This window comes from Scophthalmus maximus, chromosome 8 (genome assembly GCF_022379125.1).
Source record: "Scophthalmus maximus strain ysfricsl-2021 chromosome 8, ASM2237912v1, whole genome shotgun sequence".
Taxonomy (NCBI): domain Eukaryota; kingdom Metazoa; phylum Chordata; class Actinopteri; order Pleuronectiformes; family Scophthalmidae; genus Scophthalmus; species Scophthalmus maximus.
Window position 1 is genome coordinate 18,154,213 of NC_061522.1, and position 18,455 is coordinate 18,172,667.

Sequence of the window (18,455 nt, forward strand, 5' to 3'; positions counted from 1 at the left end):
TAAAGTGCTTTACGCCACATACAGTACAAATATATCTGTCTTTGGACTTGGAGGTGTAGTTCCAGGCAGTGGACGACAGGGTGCACTGCCGAGCAGGAAGTAAACGACGCTGTTGCAGTGACAGGAGAACTGAGCTGAACCGTGAACCGTCTGCTACAGATTGCGGGCTTGTGATTCAATGGCTGAAGGAAAGAGGTGAGTCGTCTCGTTTTCACGTCACATTTCAAGCCTTCGAAGTTAAAGTAACGTCGTTTTACACGTGATAATAAAAACTGTCAAACTCTTCGCCCCCCCCCCCCCCCCCCAGTGCGCGTGCAGCGGGCTTCGTCGACAGCAGCGTTCACGTGGACGTCAAGGTACGTCAGGGTGGTCGCTGTGAACTAGCTTAAATGCTACAATTAGCTTTAATCATCCCGTGTGTTTATTTGAAATAATCATTTTGAAGCTCAGTGGTGTTTGTACTTGGCCTGCTGTCGGTCTGACCACTGTGTGTGTGTGTGTGTGTGTGTGTGTGTGTGTGTGTCTCTGTGCTCGATCATCAGCATTATTATGGCCAGTTGAAGAAAACCTCGGACCTGAAGACCAACGCCTGTGTGGCTCCGGCGCAGCCCGTCCCCGCCTTCATCCGCCAGGCTCTGAAGAAAGTGCACCCCGAGGTCACCGACAGGTTTGTGGTGATGGTGGTGGTGGTTATTGTTGTAACCTCTGCTCTTGTATTCACCACTGCAAACAACCTGATACTGGCTGTACATTCATTGTGCCTCCTTCGACTGTAGGTACTACGGCTGTGGCCTGGTGGTCCCGGAGTGCCTGGAGGGCTGCAGGATACTGGACCTGGGCAGCGGGAGCGGTAGGGACTGCTACATGCTGAGTCAGCTGGTGGGCGAGAAGGGCCATGTCACTGGCATAGACATGACCGACGACCAGGTAACCGTGTCAGCATCGCACCATGGCTCGTGGTCGACCGCAGAGGCCTGTGTGGTTAAGTGATGTATGGATCGGATTGATTTGAACGGTGTTTCGATGGCCGTTACTGGCTCGTAAGCAACTTTGCCAATTTGGATTTTAAAAAAGCGAAATTCTGCACATTAATGGGGATGGAGTGCTTAGACTTGGACTTAGATATAATCAACTTTAATGTCCTCTGAGAGGCTATTATTTGTACAGTACAAGAAACATTTAAAACAAACAAACAGTCAAGATCGTGTGTAGCAGACGCCATGAATATCACCACGGTTCAAGCAGACCATTCAAGTTACATAACTGTGTACCAGGAAGTCCAGTTTTGAATCATGAAAGTCATAAACAATTATTGCACAATGTATTCCTAGTTAGCCACATATTTCACATCTCCTGAGGACTTAAGACTCATTGTGTGATCAAACAATATATCATTAACTGTTGTATAGGCTCCAGACAAACAAAGCCACAGGAAAATTAACACTCAAATGTGCCCCCCAACAGAGAGACTTCATAGTCTGTGTTCTCTTCTAGCTCCAAGTGGCAAAGACATATGTGGACTACCACATGCAAGAGTTTGGCTTCAAGAAGCCCAATGTCAGTTTTGTCCAGGGCTACATTGAGGCCCTGTCAGAAGCAGGTCTGGAAAAGAGTTCATTCGATCTCATCATGTAAGCTGTTTTTTTGTGTCTCTTGATTCATGTTTTAATGCCGTGTGGTACCTCGAGAATTTTGTATTGAAATGTGGATTTTCTGTGATCACTTAGTTCCAACTGTGTGGTGAATCTCTCTCCGGACAAGAGGCAAGTCCTGGCTGAAGCCTACAGTGTACTCAAGGTGCGCTGCTTTAGATTAAGCTTTTTTTTTTATTAAGTCCCACAACACATGACAGCAATGCCAAAAAAAAACATCTCTAATCATGAGACATTAACTCTGTCCCTCTGTTGGATGTCAGGATGGTGGCGAGTTGTACTTCAGTGATGTCTACAGCAGTGGAAGACTAACAGAGGAAATTAAAAAACACAAAGTGCTATGGGGTATGTCACAGTAATATGCTGCTGCCACACGACCACAGACACCTGCCAGAGTGTGATCTCTCTGTGTTGCAGGTGAGTGCCTCGGCGGAGCGCTCTGGTGGGAGGATCTGCTGCAACTGGCCGAAGAAGTGGGCTTCAGCCCCCCACGACTAGTTACAGCCAATGTCATCACTGTCGATAACAAAGATCTGCAGGACGTTCTGGGTTTGAGACTTTTTCCCTCTGACTTGCTACTACAGCACAGCTCTTTTTCACGTTTTATGCAGGTTTAATATACATTAAAGGCAGCGTCAACTTAACACTGGTAATCACTAAATCCTAACTTTGTTATTGAAACACAGCCTGAGAGAGATATATTTTTGACATCAAAGATTGTTGTACTTAATTCTCTCTTTACTTCCTCTGGCAATACAGGTAACTTCAAGTTTGTCTCTGCCACATACCGCCTGTTTAAGGTCCCTAAAAGCAACACCAAGCCCTGTCAGGTCATGTATAATGGGGACATTACTGGCGTAGAAGACAAGTTCCAGTTTGACTGTCAGTACACATTCAAGGTCTGTAGATCCTGCAGTGTACCCTGCAGTACAGCTCGAGCTGTTATGCACTCACGGGTTTATTTCACAGGCCGATGAAGTCGTGGAGGTGGATGGAGAGGTGGCCAGTATCCTGGCCCATTCCAGATTTGCGGAGGACTTCACTTTCCAGCCGCCTGGAGGCCCCTGTGGGCCCTGTGGAGTCAAACCTACGGTGAGCAACTAAAATCTCACATATGAAAAAAGTCTTTGCCTGATGGTCTTTGAGCACTAGATGTCAGTATGTTTGTAGTATCAGTGTGACACACCCAGAGAGGCCACAGTGTACATAGTCTCTCTCACACACGCACATGCACAAATACACATACACGTGTGCACCAGGACGCATGCTGCAAGCCCCTACACACTCAAACATACAGTACATACACACACATCCACATGCACAAGGTCAGGCAGCTGTCTTGGAGTCATAACCAGACTGTGGAGTCATGCTGGGGAACCTTGAACAGGAAGGAATGTGTTCTCTTCTCAGCTAACGGAATGCCATCTTATCAGCCGTCATGGCCATTGTGTGTGCACACACATGCACAAGCACATCTACAAACTTCGCTATACTTTTTTTATATGACTATCCTAATCCTTCAATCGAACATAACAAACTTACTTTCTGCTATTAAGGGATTTCATTCTGTGTTTCTGGCGCAAACACATCCACTTAAATACTCAGTCGTTTATCAAAATCTGTGCCTTGGTTTAACCTTTGGACTGCCCCTCGGAGTTGAATTCAGACCCCAGATGCTTATTCCAATCAACAAAGCTGGTTGGTGATAATAGCAATAAAAAGCCTTTGGTCTTGTTCTTAGAAGTGCAGCTACTGTGAAATGAACAATCCGTTTCTGATAACAGAGCCGTACCCAGGTGTAAAAATGTAATTAAAAAGCTCAGTGCACAACAACAATACTTTTTTTTTACTCCGCTATTATAAACAGAATGTTCGTCATATTTACTGGTGCTAAATGCTGGAAAATAATAAAATTGTTCAACAATCCTCAAGGTCATCTTGGATGAAGAATGAAGGATTGTGTAATTATTAAATGGAAACTGAAAGCAGGCCTTAAACTGCTTATGATTTATACCCCATTGAACTATCGATACAGGCAGGCGTCGTGGATCCTTTCGAGCTGGTCCTTAAGCTGGAGAAGCAAGGTCCGGGTTCAGCCACAGGGGGGTGCTGCAGTACACAGTCTGCCTCCTGCTGCAAGTGATGGTGGGAAGAGCTCAGAGAAAAACAGGCCGAGCATCACACTGTGAACGCATAACAGAAGCACTTCAAATGTACTGAATCAAATGTGCTTCGTGCACAGTAATATGTGTGTAATCATCATTTCAATGAATACTCCTAACCCAGTGAATTCTTTCACAAGTGTTTAGGGATGTGCTGTACACTTGCTACTTAATTTCCTCCCTGTGTATTAATTTCCTCTGTATTTAATCTTTTTTAAAGAACCAACATTTTTAAAAATGAATTTAATTTATTCAGTTTATTCATGGTAATGTTCCATAAATAAAATTACTTTGACAGTGACTATTGGACTAGTCTCTTCTTCCTAAGGCTAATTTTTTTTCTTATATTTTGCATGCATCATTATCATCATCATTATTATTCCACTATAGCAACTACACTACTTCTACTAAAACTGCTCATTCAACTTCATTGATTAGATCTGCAGTGGTATGAGCTCTGCAACCGTGCTGTAATTACTGTTAATATTATATTAGTTATGTGTAAAGGGATGATAAATATTTTCAATGCACATATCCTATTGTTGACCTTTACACCAGTGCTGCGTAAAGTGCTTTCAAACCAGGAGCAAATAAGTGGAAAATGCATATTTGATTTGAAACAGGCCTTTGGTGTTGGTCAATGATGAACAGACAGACACTTTGTAGGTTTAAACTTGCACATTAAACTTCACATTGCATCAGAAATGAAACTTCTTTTGGGTCACTTCAAATATTTCAAATCAAGCAGTCTGAGAATGAAAGAAATATGATTTGGTTAACAACTGCCTATAACTCATCCACATCCAAATGAAAGACCTTCATTTACCTGTGAGACAGGGTCACACCTACGTAGCGTGCTTCTGTATGGAAGAGTCTGAACGTTTGGACACCACGACTGAAAAGGATAATGAACTACATGTGCATCAGCATGTCCTTAGATTGTATACAATAATAATTGTATTCATTTTTTTAAATGACGTAGCAATACAAATGAAATATTGCGTGGTTGTATCTGTGTCAAACGCTGACAGATGTCTCAGTCATGTACACCGGCATACATGTTCAAAAAGTCACGAGCAGAGGTCCCGTCCGTCTCTTAACATGAGGTGCACTTGTTTTGGAATTTGATTCGCCGAGTCGACCGCAGACTCCCCGCCCCCCCGGTCGGCGGCGCCCCCCGATTGGTCGCCGCCGTCGCCTGTCTCGGGGACGCCAGGGGAGGCACGAGTTGGCCCATAAGCCTGCGCTCGCGAGTCATCAGTGTCGGACACGTAGTGGGAACGAGCAGGTCCCGATGCGCAAGTCGCGGCAGCCCTCGGCGGAGATGAAGGCGGACTCCGACTGGCTCTGATTTTTAACAGCCCTTCTCATTCAGGACGTCGGTTGCCAGTGGTTATCAATATGGCAGAGCCGTTATGCCCAGCGACCACTGCTTCGAAAATGGCGTCACTCAACCGGGTCCGAGCTTTGGCGATGATTTTCTTAACTGTCACGGGCTGTTGTGTGGCCCCGACAAGTGGCAAGGAAGGGTCCGAGGAGACCGTCATCATCGGGCTGCGACTGGAGGACACGGACGACATTTCCTTCATGGACCGGGGCTACCTGCGGGTGAGCGAGCGCTCCCGGGTGAAGTTGCGGGTGTACGGGCAGAACATCAACAACGAGACCTGGTCCAAAATCGCCTTCACGGAACACGAGCGGAGCCGCAGCGTTGACAGCTCCTCGGGGGACAACCAGAGCCAGGAGGACCTGTCCGGCTCGCACCCCTGCGGCATCAGGACTTCGGATATAATCATATTGCCCAACATCATCCTGAGTCGAAAGACGTCCGGAGTGGTGGAAATCGAGGTCAAGCCTCTGCGGAAGACGGAGAGGAGCAAGTCGTATTACCTTTGCATCGCCACCTCCGCGCCGGCCGTGGCCGGGATGCACGACCCGTGGACGGAGAACACTTGGATCTACCACGACGGGGACGACACCAGGGTGATCGTGGTGGAGGAGAAAAAGTTTCTGCTGCCCTTCTGGCTCCAGGTCATCTTCATCTCCATGCTGCTCTGCCTGTCGGGTATGTTCAGCGGGCTGAACCTGGGGCTCATGGCCCTGGACCCCATGGAGCTCCAGATAGTCCAGAACTGCGGCACGGAGAAGGAGAAGAATTACGCGAAGAAGATCGAGCCGGTCCGCAGCCAAGGGAATTACTTGCTTTGCTCGCTCTTGCTCGGGAACGTGCTGGTGAACACCACGCTCACCATCCTGCTGGATGACATCGCCGGTTCGGGCTTGATCGCGGTGGTCATGTCCACCATCGGAATAGTCATTTTCGGCGAGATCGTGCCGCAGGCCATCTGCTCCAGACACGGCCTGGCGGTCGGCGCCAACACCATATTCCTCACCAAGTTCTTCATGCTGCTCACCTTCCCCGCGTCCTACCCGGTGAGCAAGCTGCTGGACTACCTGCTCGGGCAGGAGATAGGCACCGTGTACAACCGGGAGAAGCTGCTGGAGATGCTGCGCGTCACGGACCCGTACAACGACCTGGTGAAGGAGGAGCTGAACATCATCCAGGGCGCGCTGGAGCTCCGGACCAAGACCGTGGAGGACGTGATGACGCCGCTGAGGGACTGCTTCATGATCCCCGGGGACACCACGCTCGACTTCAACACCATGTCCGAGGTCATGAAGAGCGGCTACACGCGCATCCCCGTGTTCGAGGGCGAGCGCTCCAACATCGTGGACCAGCTCTTCGTCAAGGACCTGGCCTTCGTGGACCCGGACGACTGCACGCCGCTCAAGACCATCACCAAGTTCTACAGCCACCCGCTGCATTTTGTGTTCAACGACACCAAGCTGGACGCCATGCTGGAGGAGTTCAAGAAAGGTGAGACGGCCGATCACGACACGCGGGGCCCCTGCGCGCACTGCGAGGCGGACGCGTCCTGCAGCCCTGGTCGAATGCCCGTTGAAAGGGTCTGCAGGTGTCAGAGAGCTCCGTTCGACCCTCAAGGGATGAAGTTCAGTGCATGAGCAGGTTGGCCCTTCACCTGCCCCCCCTGGGAAGAGGCAGGACAGACCGGCGAGTTAGTTGAGTAGCAGCATGTCATGTCTCATACAGCCACAGCTCTTCCCTTTCAGTCTGTGTTCTCTGTCCATCAGTAGGTCACGAGTTGGCCTGAGCGGATCCTAAATAAATGTGGGAGGAGGATGTGGATAAAGTCTTCTCTCCTTCAAGATAGAACAAGAAAGTCCAGGTAGTGAAGGCCAGGGAGAGGGAGGAGGAGGAGGAGGAGGAGGATGGGGTTGTTTTGGCACTTCTTATCAGGCCTGCCTCAGTCATCAGCCGTGGGGTGCACTTGCCACAGCCTCACCTGCGGTCACTTCCTGTGAAGGGGAGGTGGAGGTGTCCTTATCATTCTCCATCAGCTTCCATTCACTGTTAATGTTCACACACTCTCTCTCCCTCCTCGTGCACTCTGTCTTGCTTTCCTCCTCTTGACTTGCCCTCCTTCTCATTCATTCATTCATTCATTCACCTTTTTTTTTTTCACTCTTTCCCCCTCCCTTTCTCTCTCTCTCTCTCTCTCTCTCTCTCTCTCTGATTTGTGAATGCATTAGGTCTTGTGGGAATGGTGCAACGGCAGTGCTGAGGTTATCAGGTGGGGGCATCTTGTTTGAGAACCTGCTTAAATCCCCCTCTGCCTCTCTTGTGCTTGCCTCCCAGTGATGGTGGCGATAACTCCCCTTTTGCCCAGCCCTGGAATGCAGTCGTGTGGATAATGAATAACAGCCTCTAACACCCTCGAGCCCCCCGTGTGTTGTATTCGTGTATGCGCATGGTGTTTGAGAAAGATGTTTGCCTCGCCCATGGTTTACCTTATGTTTTGCATAGCCCCCCCCCCCCCCCCCCCCCCCCCCCCCTCTGTTGTTGTTGCCTCAGTTTGTGTGTGTGTAGATCTGGTACAAGTCTCCTGTGTCTTCCTGACCAGATATACGCAGCTACAGGTGTGATACACGGGCACACACCTGTTGAGCAGCTGATTTCTTAATATTCAGAATATTATGTGTATATATGTGTGTGTAGGGAGGGAGATAGAGCATGATTGATGCATTGCGTGCTCATGGGAATATTCACTTCCCCCTTAAGAGGATTAATTGGGGGGGGGTCAGAACTACTCATTGAGCTCCATTACCAGAAATTAGGTGTAGTGCTCCATGCCAAATTAGCATTACATAATATACACACTGGGGGGGGGGGGGGTCATCACAGCTGACTATTTACAGACATGCACTAGTTTTCTGAGTACAGCATTGTCCCATGTTATATTATTGCTATAATAATACGACAGAATGTGATCCCTGCAGCATCCCCTGCCTTGTTTTTATCATATTGTATTTCCTGTTAAAGTGGATGGTGAACACGTGAAAGTCACGATGAAGTCTTGTTGAATTTTTTTTTAGGTTTGTGTTTATCTCCAAATCTTTTGACGGCTGGTCAAGTGAAATAAGCAATGTGAAGATGACACTATGGTAAAAGATAAAGCAATTTGTATTTATAATATAAATTCTGACTATAATGCAATGCTTTGCACTATTTACCCGCCCTTTCTTATCAACAGAACAAGTAGCAAATAGATTGATGGGTGAAATGAGAACTGGCAGATTATCGGTCATCATTAGCGAAAGGATCAGTGAGCAGCCACAGTCTGCTACTGTACATCCAAATCATCTGTTTGAACCAGAAATACCTGGTCCCATCGTCATTCTGTACATAGAACCACTGTGTAATATGTATTTGAAAATAGTCCCATAGCCTGTTTGGTAGACTCACAGTATTATCACACGCCTGTGTGATGAACTTCATTCACAAAATCTGTAGAAAACTAAACAATTAAAGCTGCATCTCAGTTTCCATCCAAGGCCTTGTTTCGGAACATGTGTGTGCTTCTTACCTACCCCGACATGTGACCCGAGTGTATCTGGTCACTTCTCATTTTTGCGACCTAAACACTTGGTACATGACCCGACGGTCCGATGTACTTTATCTGGCACCGTGTACAGGAAGGAGTCCGAGTGACACCAAATCTAAATTAGAGTCAATTACAGTCAGTCATCCAGCTTTTTGCACACACACAACTGCAGTTCATGGCAGCAGTGGGTTTCTATCAAATGTACCAAAAGTTTTACCTTTATATTCATTTGTTAAAAACACGTAGGCCTGGTTTTAATCTGAGGTTCATACAAAACAGGTAGCAACTCCATCACTGACGTCGAAATCAACCGGCAGTTTACTGGTGTTTCTAACCACCGAGCGACAAACGCACATCATATCGCCGGCGCGCTTCACGCCACGGGTCCAGTGGCGGTGTGTCTTGTGGCTGTGCGCCAGAGGGAATTCGCCCCTTCAGCTTCTCATGGAAGTCATAAGCCAGTGTTGCACGGAGGGCCGCATGCGGGGTCAAAGTTCCCTGTCAATCTGGCTCTGCTCGCGGCGCACACTCGGTTCAAAGTGCTTTGTATTGTTAAGTCACTGTTAATTAATTTGATGCTGCTCGCGGCGCTGCGCAGTCGTTGAAAAGAAAGCGAAAAAGCCCACAACATCTCGCTCACAAATGCGATGGAGAGGGGCCGCCGCGGCTTTGTGTCGGATCTGTATCAGTTGTGGTTCAGTAGATGTATTTTATGCTCATGTTCTCAACCTGACCATTGTTACAGAACTCACTGTTGAACGCATTGTTTCCTTCATTAGGGCTTATAATCTACTGAGAAATGACACTCAATTAATGGTGCCCTACAATGAAAAGCAGAAATGTGAAAGAAGAAGTCAGATGTTGATCCCGACTGTGTGCCTATGCTCATGTTTCACATGGCTTGACCCAGGCCCTAGGTCAGGGGGGTTGCAGTCTCAGATTCATGCGGGAGCCTTTTTAATTCAGGCGGACACCGCTCTGGAAACTTCTGACTGCTTCATTAATTGCTCTCCGTCTGCGATTGCAACAATTACTGTCACCCGGGGGGGCTGGGGGCTTGTCAGGCTGCAGGTTTACCGGTTAATGAGTAGGTCAGTGTGTGCCGTTTGGGACCCAAACCAAGTAGTGGAGTCAGAAGCAGGAATTCGGCTGCTCCTCCGACTTCAAAGTTGTGTGCGATATCCCTGAAAGTGAAAGTTAATTCCCTCGCTCGCATGCTGCGTAACCAGCCATGTGGGGGGGGGGGGGGGGGGGGGGGGGTTTGACTGTATGGATGCTTGGAGAGCACCAATCACGTTGTGCACAGGTATTCCTCTCCAGCACACTGCGCTCCCTGCCCCCCCAGGGAAGGCAGGCAGCTCGCCCGACTTGTATACGGGAGTGCCGAGGGGAACTGACGTGACCCAGCAGGAGCAAGGAAAACCCTAGTTGTCCCCCTGCCTTCCTTAAAACGTACACACACACAGACTCACAAACTCAATTCTTCTCATCCCGAACAAGTGTGTGTACATGGATTTAGCTGCTCCACTGACAAATGTTTCATCGTGCCAATATGACATTTGTCCACGGCACTTCTTCTAAAGCTGTTGCTGCTCCCTCATCTGAGAACGTAGAAAGTGAGGTCCCAGTGTGAGAGAGGGCCTACATGAGGCCTGGCACGTCTTGAACTAGTCCCCCCCCCCGACTGCTGCAATATAGGCCAATCTATGCTTAATTCAGATTCACCAGCCTTCACGGGCTCTTTTGCTCAGCGCTTCGTCTTAAAGTGAAAGGTTCCGCCGGTTGCCCTCGTTGAAACACTTTTTCGCAGTTTTTGCGTTTGGCCTCAGATGTTTTTGTTCAGATGGGTGTCTGTGTGGAGCGCATCATGGCGGATGTCTCGAGCGTGTGGGAGTGTTTGCCCGGTTCTAGCGCTGCGGCGAGTGCTGGGATTAAATGGCGTCATGTTGGTAAGAACACTCACTGCTTCTTGATGAGGGACACCCCTTTGTAGGCGGCAGGAGCTCCCCTGCCAGCCGCTCACTTTATCAGAAGTAAATGCCTCCAATCAAAGGTTGTCCGCTTTTCACCTTAACTTTGTCTTATCAGAGGCGGCATTAGTGGTGGAATCTAATTTTATTAGATACAGAAGTGTTACAAACACCGCTGCGTGGTGTGTTCCCACATTGACATTTAAAAAGGAGGGTATGATAGTTTATGATTTACTTTCTCCTTCATAACCATCACCTGTATCTTGTTCAATGTTTTTCTTCTTGGACTTTTTTTTAATATGCGCTGAACGCGGGCCACTTGGCAGCGTATTTGTGAAAGAAAGCCAGGAACTGCTGTTGTAGCAACCTGTTGAATGGTTAACTCTTTCCCCGATTGTTGTCTGGACTCTGAATTGAAGCAACCACACAAGATGTGTTGTATGTTTGAGCCCTGTTGACGACAAATCATGACCAACTTACAGCACAGTTCTTGCGCAAGCGTAGTTTTGCCATCATGATAAATGTCCTCGTCGTTACTCTTTGTCACGGTTGGACTCACAGTACGTGGTAATGTGCTTCACCGACAGGATAGTTTTGATATTGTGTTGATGAGTTAAGATGTTTGACAATCGGAGACCATGGAACAGGCACCGTCGAAATGTTAATCGCCATTTAAAGTTGTTGTGTTGAATTTATTAGCAAAATCATTTCCTATTTGCACAGTAGGCAGGCAGACGAGTAGCAACACAGACTGTCTTTTGAGTCATTTGTCCGTCCCCCTGGCAATTTATTTTTATCAATATTGAATTTCCTTTTTAAACCTGGTGAAATATCTGATGCTTCAGCTATTAAACACAGTTCCCGTGTCTGCCATTGGGTTCGGTGCACAGTGGCTTCATCATCAGAGTTTTTTCGTTGGTCAGAAAAACAAGATGCTAAAAACGCGTCGTAAAACCTCAGAGGTTGGTGATAATTAATTTCAAACACTAAGTTTATTGACACACAGCGTGATAATCCATGTATACTAAATAATACTCTGTATCAGTGTCTTCGTATAGTTAGCGATAGAAATCTTTGATCCTGTTCGGAGTTGGATCATTAGGTCACCCTATCACGTGTCAGTTAATGGTTTATTGTGCTTGGCTACAGTTCTTTATTAATAGTGTGAGTTGCCTTAGATTAAAATGTTCTTTTAGGCTAAATGGTTTTATGAGACCGGCCTGAAAACTATAAGCTGGTGCACAATAAACATGCTCATTTGATTGTTCATGTAGTGATACTGACTAATGCAGCTGTGAACATGGTTTTAAATGGAACATTTCAATACTGTCCGACGTCATGCCGACCTTTGTCAGAAAAACAGCCGACCAAATTAGCATTATCTTTTCACATCACTTTGCACATTGTTTGGCTTCTGGATTTGATTTTGACAAAGACTACGCTCCGGGTGTCCTTGAATGCAACAACCAAGGGAAATTCCCAAAATGATCCCTTCCAGCTAATTTGAGTACCACAATGACACATATAGGAAGAAGAATATAGGATATTATAGGGGGTGCATATTATAAGAATTCCACATGTGATATGTAATAAATCACATTTATTTAAAAAAAAAATTGCCGACTGCAATTTTACAAGAACGAGTTAATACACGATTGACTTTTGGTGATTTAGATATTGTCTGGATTGAACTCCTGTGTTTGTTGACTGGCTTTTGAATTGGCCTACATTCTTCAGATTCTGGTACAACATGGAGTAGGCTTTTAAGACCTGATTAGTACAACAGTTGAGGAGTGTGAATCTAGGCACAGTGCATTCCCCAAAGCCTGTCTGATCTGGCATTATGACTTTTTCTTTACGTTTATTTTCCTTCCCGTTACTCCATGTGTAACTCACAGAACACCGGCGAGGTGCGTCCATCAGGACGTTGTGATTTGTCGTGAGTTGTGGTGAAGAGGTCAGATGTTTGGTCTGTGTCTAGCCCAGTCTGTATTCAGGTAGGCTATGCCGTCGTGCAGTGCTGCCCAACAACTCCTGCCTTCGTTGTCCATTATTCAAACATCTGGTTCTTTGTCAGCTGGCTTACGGTATATTTAATATCAGTTGGAATATGCTGCGGCTCTCCAAATTTGCCCCAGTTGGCGAAACTAAGCGCAACCAACAAAAGGTGCCGGAGAAAACAGAACATGCTACAGTAATAAAAAAAGCTGACAAAAGATGTCATTTCACAAAATGCCGCTTTTTTGATGTCACAGTGTGTATTACGTTTGATCTGAACCTCTGTGATCTTGCCCTCTTGCCTGTCTGCCAGTCACAGTGGGCCTTTGTGGACGCCTGCCGAGATAACGGCAGCATAAATCTGAGGGACTTATTGTAACAGGTATAGAGATATTATTGTATTACTCTTGTCCCTTTTTCTTTCCACAGAAATTCTACAACAGTATAATGTATTGTGTCAGTCAAGTCAGATCACATCTTTGCTTCTTAAATAACTCAATGTTTGACTCATCAGTGACTCATTTCATTTCCGGTGGCCTCTGGTGATGGCCGTTTCTGAAGGAAGCCTTTGGTAGTTTTGTGTTGTGGATGTAGTTAAGGAACTGAGTCGGCTTCCAGTGCATGTTGCCAAGGATCTGTAGCCATGCACTACTGAGCAAAATGTGTTATTACACAATTGGGAATGCAGCCACCCCCACATTCTTTTTAATAAGCCGTTTCCCAAAACAGAGATCACACTGGACCTGTTTATTAGGGATCAATGAACTAACAGCGTATTTGCACGTTATTATTGACAGTGCTAGAAGCACCGTTACCGCAGTGACCGAAGAGCGGTGTGTATATATCGCAGAATAAAAAAATGACTTGCAGTGACTACAATGATGCTCAGCGAAAATGTAGTGAAAGTTATTTCAGGACCTTAAGTCCATCAGCTCAAAAACACAACCATAACCATGGTCTGTATCAGGAGCTGTAGCCGAGTCAGGTGAGGCCTGGCTTTTCTTATGCCGTCGAGTGCTAAGCGGGACGACTGGGACACAGATGCAACAGATGTCAGAGAAGCGCAAGTGGTCGTCACAGAGTCATCCAGTTTCCTCACTACGCTGGTTGACGACAGATGAAGAGGCACACGTTGATATTGTGATGGATGGCGAGATGGATTGGGCAGGATAACTGGAGTGTTCAGCTGAGATTGGATCACTGGACCGAAGGAAGTTGTGTGTATATTGCAAAGGAAAAGGGGGCCCTGCAAGGAGCCTGGGGGCACCCCTGTGGAGAGGGGACGGGATGAAGACGTATGCCCATGCCATGAAACATGAAAAGGGATCCACAGCCAGATAGAATTCAAACCCAGGAAGTGCTTTTTTGAGCCCATATTGAAGAGTAGTCTCAATATGTAGTCTCTTTATGTGTCTTGTGAGGGGGAAATGTTGTAGATATGTTTGTTTTCACTGTAGTTATGTCCGTAAGATGCTATCATGATAAAATGGGTGTTCTGCATTATGTCATACTTATGGAACGAAGGGAAATTGCTGCCATTAGTGTCCCTGTATGATAATTATGATGAGGAGGAGAATAATGATGATGATGATGATGATTATGATGATCATCACTGTGTTGCAGTGGATATAATCTTATTAGCAGAGGCTGAAATGTGCAAATTTGTGAAAACTCATCCAAATACAAGGTTTGCTGTGAAAACCAGGCCCAATTTTCCCACACAGTATGTGTGTCTGTCGCACTGGTGGAGTAATTGAGCTCCGTGATGAAATGAAAAGGAAGGGAGTGATACTTTTCTCCATGAAAGTCATAATCATTGATCCATCTCTTTGGCATCCTTTTGAGTCTCCGATGTACAGTAAGGCCGCCGACAGCTGCCAATAAACATGTACAGTGATTGTGGTTGGCTTTAAAAAGAGATGAATCCTTTCTTCTTCCAGTTAGTTTACTCTGCATTCGCACATTTGACGTATGTATACACGACCATATCTTTATCTAGTTTGTGCCTCACTCGGACTCGGGCGAAAAGGAAAATAAGGCCCATTCAGCCTGTGCCTCACAGAGGGACAGAAAGCCCTCCAGCTTGGTCAGCCTGGTAACCAGGCTCTGTGCAGCTCACTCTGGGACGCAGAGCCACTTGCTTGTGCAGCAAGTCCCATCCCCCCCTCCTCCCACATTCCCTCTCTCCCTCTTCTCTCCATATTGTCCTCTTGCCCATTTCCCTCAGTGTTATAAATTACAAACGACACAAACCTCCAGGCCTAATGCCCTGCCGTGGACGCCTTCCAAGCTGCACTTTTTGGAGAGCCAGGGGGCTGGCTTCATTGATAACACCGGGCACACTGTCCGTCTCTCCATTTACACGCAGGAGGTAAAAGCCCAAGACGGGCCCTTCACAGGCCCAAAAGACACCAGCGGGGTTTTTTTTTTTTTTTACAATCAGCTGATGGGACCTTACTTTGCTTCGATTTCTTCAGCAGTGGCAGTGTTTCATTTCAGCTGGCCATGTATAAAACACATCAATAATAAGTAAAACAACCACAAGGACATCTCATCATTCATAAAGTATGCCTAATGATTTAAGACTTGAGTCTATGCATTTTAGAAGTTTGTGGGAAACCAATGAAAGTCATTGGGGGGGGGGACATTTTGAAAATTCTCACACCACTGTTTCTGAGAAAGTTTGGCAGCAGCCACCTGTAAGCATTTATTAGCAAAAGCCAATGGGCCACGAAGTGTCGCTCCCAAAAGTGCATGAGATCATTTCATGCCATCACACCGCTGAGGTGATGTGTGTCGGATAATCCATCATACATAGACTCCAAATTGACAACTAAAAAGATTTGTTGCCTCTTAAAAAAAACAACCAAAAGTAGATTATTTTCTATCGTGTTACACAGATGAGTCATGTGTTATGAAAGTGGGCAAAAAGCAGTTTGAATACACAGATTAACCTCTTTTCTTTGCATCACATCCATATGCAGGAGTAAACTGGGCAGAAACCAGATATCTATCTGTGTGGTTCTAAATGCACAGGTGCATTTTGAGGTCATTCAGTTCTCTTGGTATGCGTGCCCCTTGTTTCCCTCTCTGGTGTCTCCCAGCTAACAGGGGGGGGGGGCACTGCTAGTAGAGCCCACCATGGGCTGCAGGGCCCTGCCACTGCTCCAGCTGACACCCCCCCCCCCCCCCCCCCCCCCCCCCCCCCCAGACCCAGATCCAGCCTTCAAACCTTAACCCCATCTGCAGCTGACCCTCCAGCTCGAATTATTATTTCTGTCCCGTTTGCTTCCGCTGCAGACGGTTATTTTGCTGTACCACTCTGCTGTTTATTTTAGTTATTTTTAGTCCGCGATCTACTCCGTTCAAGTCTTTACTATTTGAAATCATGAAAATAGCAACTCCATTGTAGGATGGGTGTGGCAAGTCTGAAGATAAAGTGTGATGAGCAGTGGTTAATAAGTTATCAGAAGGGTCTGAATGATGAGAGAAACAGTGGTTATGGACATTTGAATGTTACAGCTTGAATCACTTTGATTCTTAGAGAATAATTACTTCAGATGATTTCCACAAAATCGATTAACACCATGACACTTTGCACCTCTGTGACAGTGAACTGAATATCTTTGGTGTGTGGACAAAACAAAACATCATCTTGGAGTTTTGGGAAACACGATCAACACTTTTCACCATTTTATGACATTTTATGGACCAAGCAACTAATCAATTAATCAAGAAAATAATCGACAGATTGATTGGCTTTGAAAATACTCGTTAGTTGCAGCCCTAGTATATATATATATATATATATATATATATATATATATATATATATATATATATATATATATATATATATATATATATACACATACACATATATATATACATACACATATATAAATGTATACACATATATATATATATATATATATATATATACATATAATGTTCCATATTTTGCATTAGACTGGGACTTAACCATTAACTTTTTATAATGACCATAAAGTGTAAATATATTAACATGTTGATTTACATGTCTGCCAACTATTCGGTTGCTAAAGGTGAAAACTGATTCCACATCAGGAAGTCCACAGCCTCTTATTCTCCATGGAATATCACAACTAAGTCATCAAAGTGTAGCCGTTTAGCTCCGTGACATCAAGTGGTGGAATGGAATTCACATTTATATTTTAAACCAAAAACACGATAGGATGTATACAGCCCTGTTTGAGAAATTGAGAAATAACAAGTGTAATCACTGTCGACAGCAACTTCATGAATAATGTAATATAAACAGAAAAGGCTGCAGCTTCATGTTTTCCCCAACGGCCCACATTCTCAAAGCCTATTGCACAAAGCACAGGGGCTTTTTTTATTTGAGTACTTAGCTCATTCTAGCTTTAAGGATTTTGCGCCGGCTAATTGTTTTTATTGAGGTATTAATTATGCGTTTTAAAGCTCCACGTCCTCTGTGCCAAAAACCTGTGTTTTCAGGTGTTAGATCAGCTTCCTCCTTTTGTGTCACAAGCGAGGGGAGCATCAGATGACCCGACTGACACATTGTTGCTGTTGATATCGTTGACGTCCCTCCTAAGGTTTGTTGCTGCAAGCGGGCAATTTAAGTTACATGAGAAAACGTGATCGGTGGGTGTATCCGTTTTACACAACTCAGCATTATGTTGCATATGTATGATACTGTACTGTATGGGCTTGTAAAGGCAATAAACTGGTTGTGTATCTTTGCATCTCAAATAGTCGAGTGCTCGCTGCACACACGATCTGCGTCAACTGACAACCTGGCAGCTACGCTAATTATTCCAAGTTTTATTCTACTGTTTTATGCACCATATATTAAACCAAATACACCAAGATTTTCAGTACATAGTAGTTCATATGGCACAGCTGCAGAAAGACCTGTTCGCTCTCCTACGTTGTCCGATCAGGAGTCAGAGGATGAGGGAGGCACGAAGGGAGTTGGACCGGAACCTTGCTCCTTTGGAAATTTAAACAAATTTTGTGGGGGGAGGGGGGGGGGCTGACATCCAAATACACAGCTTTCAATTTATATTGCTCTGTTAGCTTCTTCGACCTACACCCTTAAACTGTGAAGTGTGGATTTGTACCCACCCCTACCATATATATGATCAAATATATGCCGTATGATTTTCCACATCATACATTTTTTCCATGGTCCCGCCCGTACGCGTGGAGTATTCCAATAGAAGCAAGTCAGCTTGTTTATTTTCATTGAATAAGACTTTATTTAAGTTTCTAGTAAAACAATTCGCAACCGCCATTGTGGCATGTCTTGATAAACCTTACAGTCAAGGTGAAGATAAGAAATATACATTTCGTGAGGTTGCCAAATGTGAACTTTTACTGTCAAAATGTTTCTGGGACCACTTCTCCCACTGGCTGCTTGTCCATTTTCATTGTAGAAATCCTTGCATGTATCTCATTTGTTGAATACGTAAATATAATGTCTGAGATTTATGTGCTACGACAAAACAAGTTGACTCGTCTGCCCGGTGAATCTGTGCCGCTCTTGGTCTCTACAGGAGTTTGTCTGTTGGCGTGCAGAGTTCATTTTAACTAATGCCCGCATACAACTATCTGCAAATCGGAGAACACAAAGAAAGTAGAAATCAATAGTGCCGTTACTAAACCGTCACATTTATTTCTAGCATTAGAAAATGATTAATTCCT

General features: G+C 45.5%; 2 protein-coding genes across 3 annotated transcripts in view; both read left to right on the forward strand.

Moving 5' to 3' along the window:
- Positions 1-58: 58 nt before the first annotated feature.
- On the forward strand, positions 59-4,115 carry as3mt (arsenite methyltransferase). Its single transcript, XM_035637804.2, has 11 exons — positions 59-195; positions 308-356; positions 543-667; positions 777-927; positions 1,495-1,631; positions 1,728-1,797; positions 1,916-1,997; positions 2,070-2,201; positions 2,412-2,551; positions 2,622-2,744; positions 3,688-4,115. Exons 1-11 carry the CDS (start codon positions 179-181, stop codon positions 3,793-3,795), a joined length of 1,134 nt encoding a protein of 377 aa, XP_035493697.2. The 5' UTR covers positions 59-178; the 3' UTR covers positions 3,796-4,115.
- An 888-nt stretch (positions 4,116-5,003) lies between these two features.
- The window catches only part of cnnm2b (cyclin and CBS domain divalent metal cation transport mediator 2b), a 32,868-nt gene continuing 19,416 nt past the window's right edge, over positions 5,004-18,455 (forward strand). The window contains exon 1 of one of the 2 annotated variants that reach the window (XR_007031310.1): positions 5,004-7,062. Coding sequence is in view for 1 of the 2 variants with exons in the window: in XM_035637801.2 (XP_035493694.2) it covers positions 5,216-6,692 (1,477 nt within the window). In the remaining variant the exon portion in view is untranslated. The remainder of the gene's footprint in view (positions 7,063-18,455) is intronic. The other variant, XM_035637801.2, reaches the window with a different exon arrangement.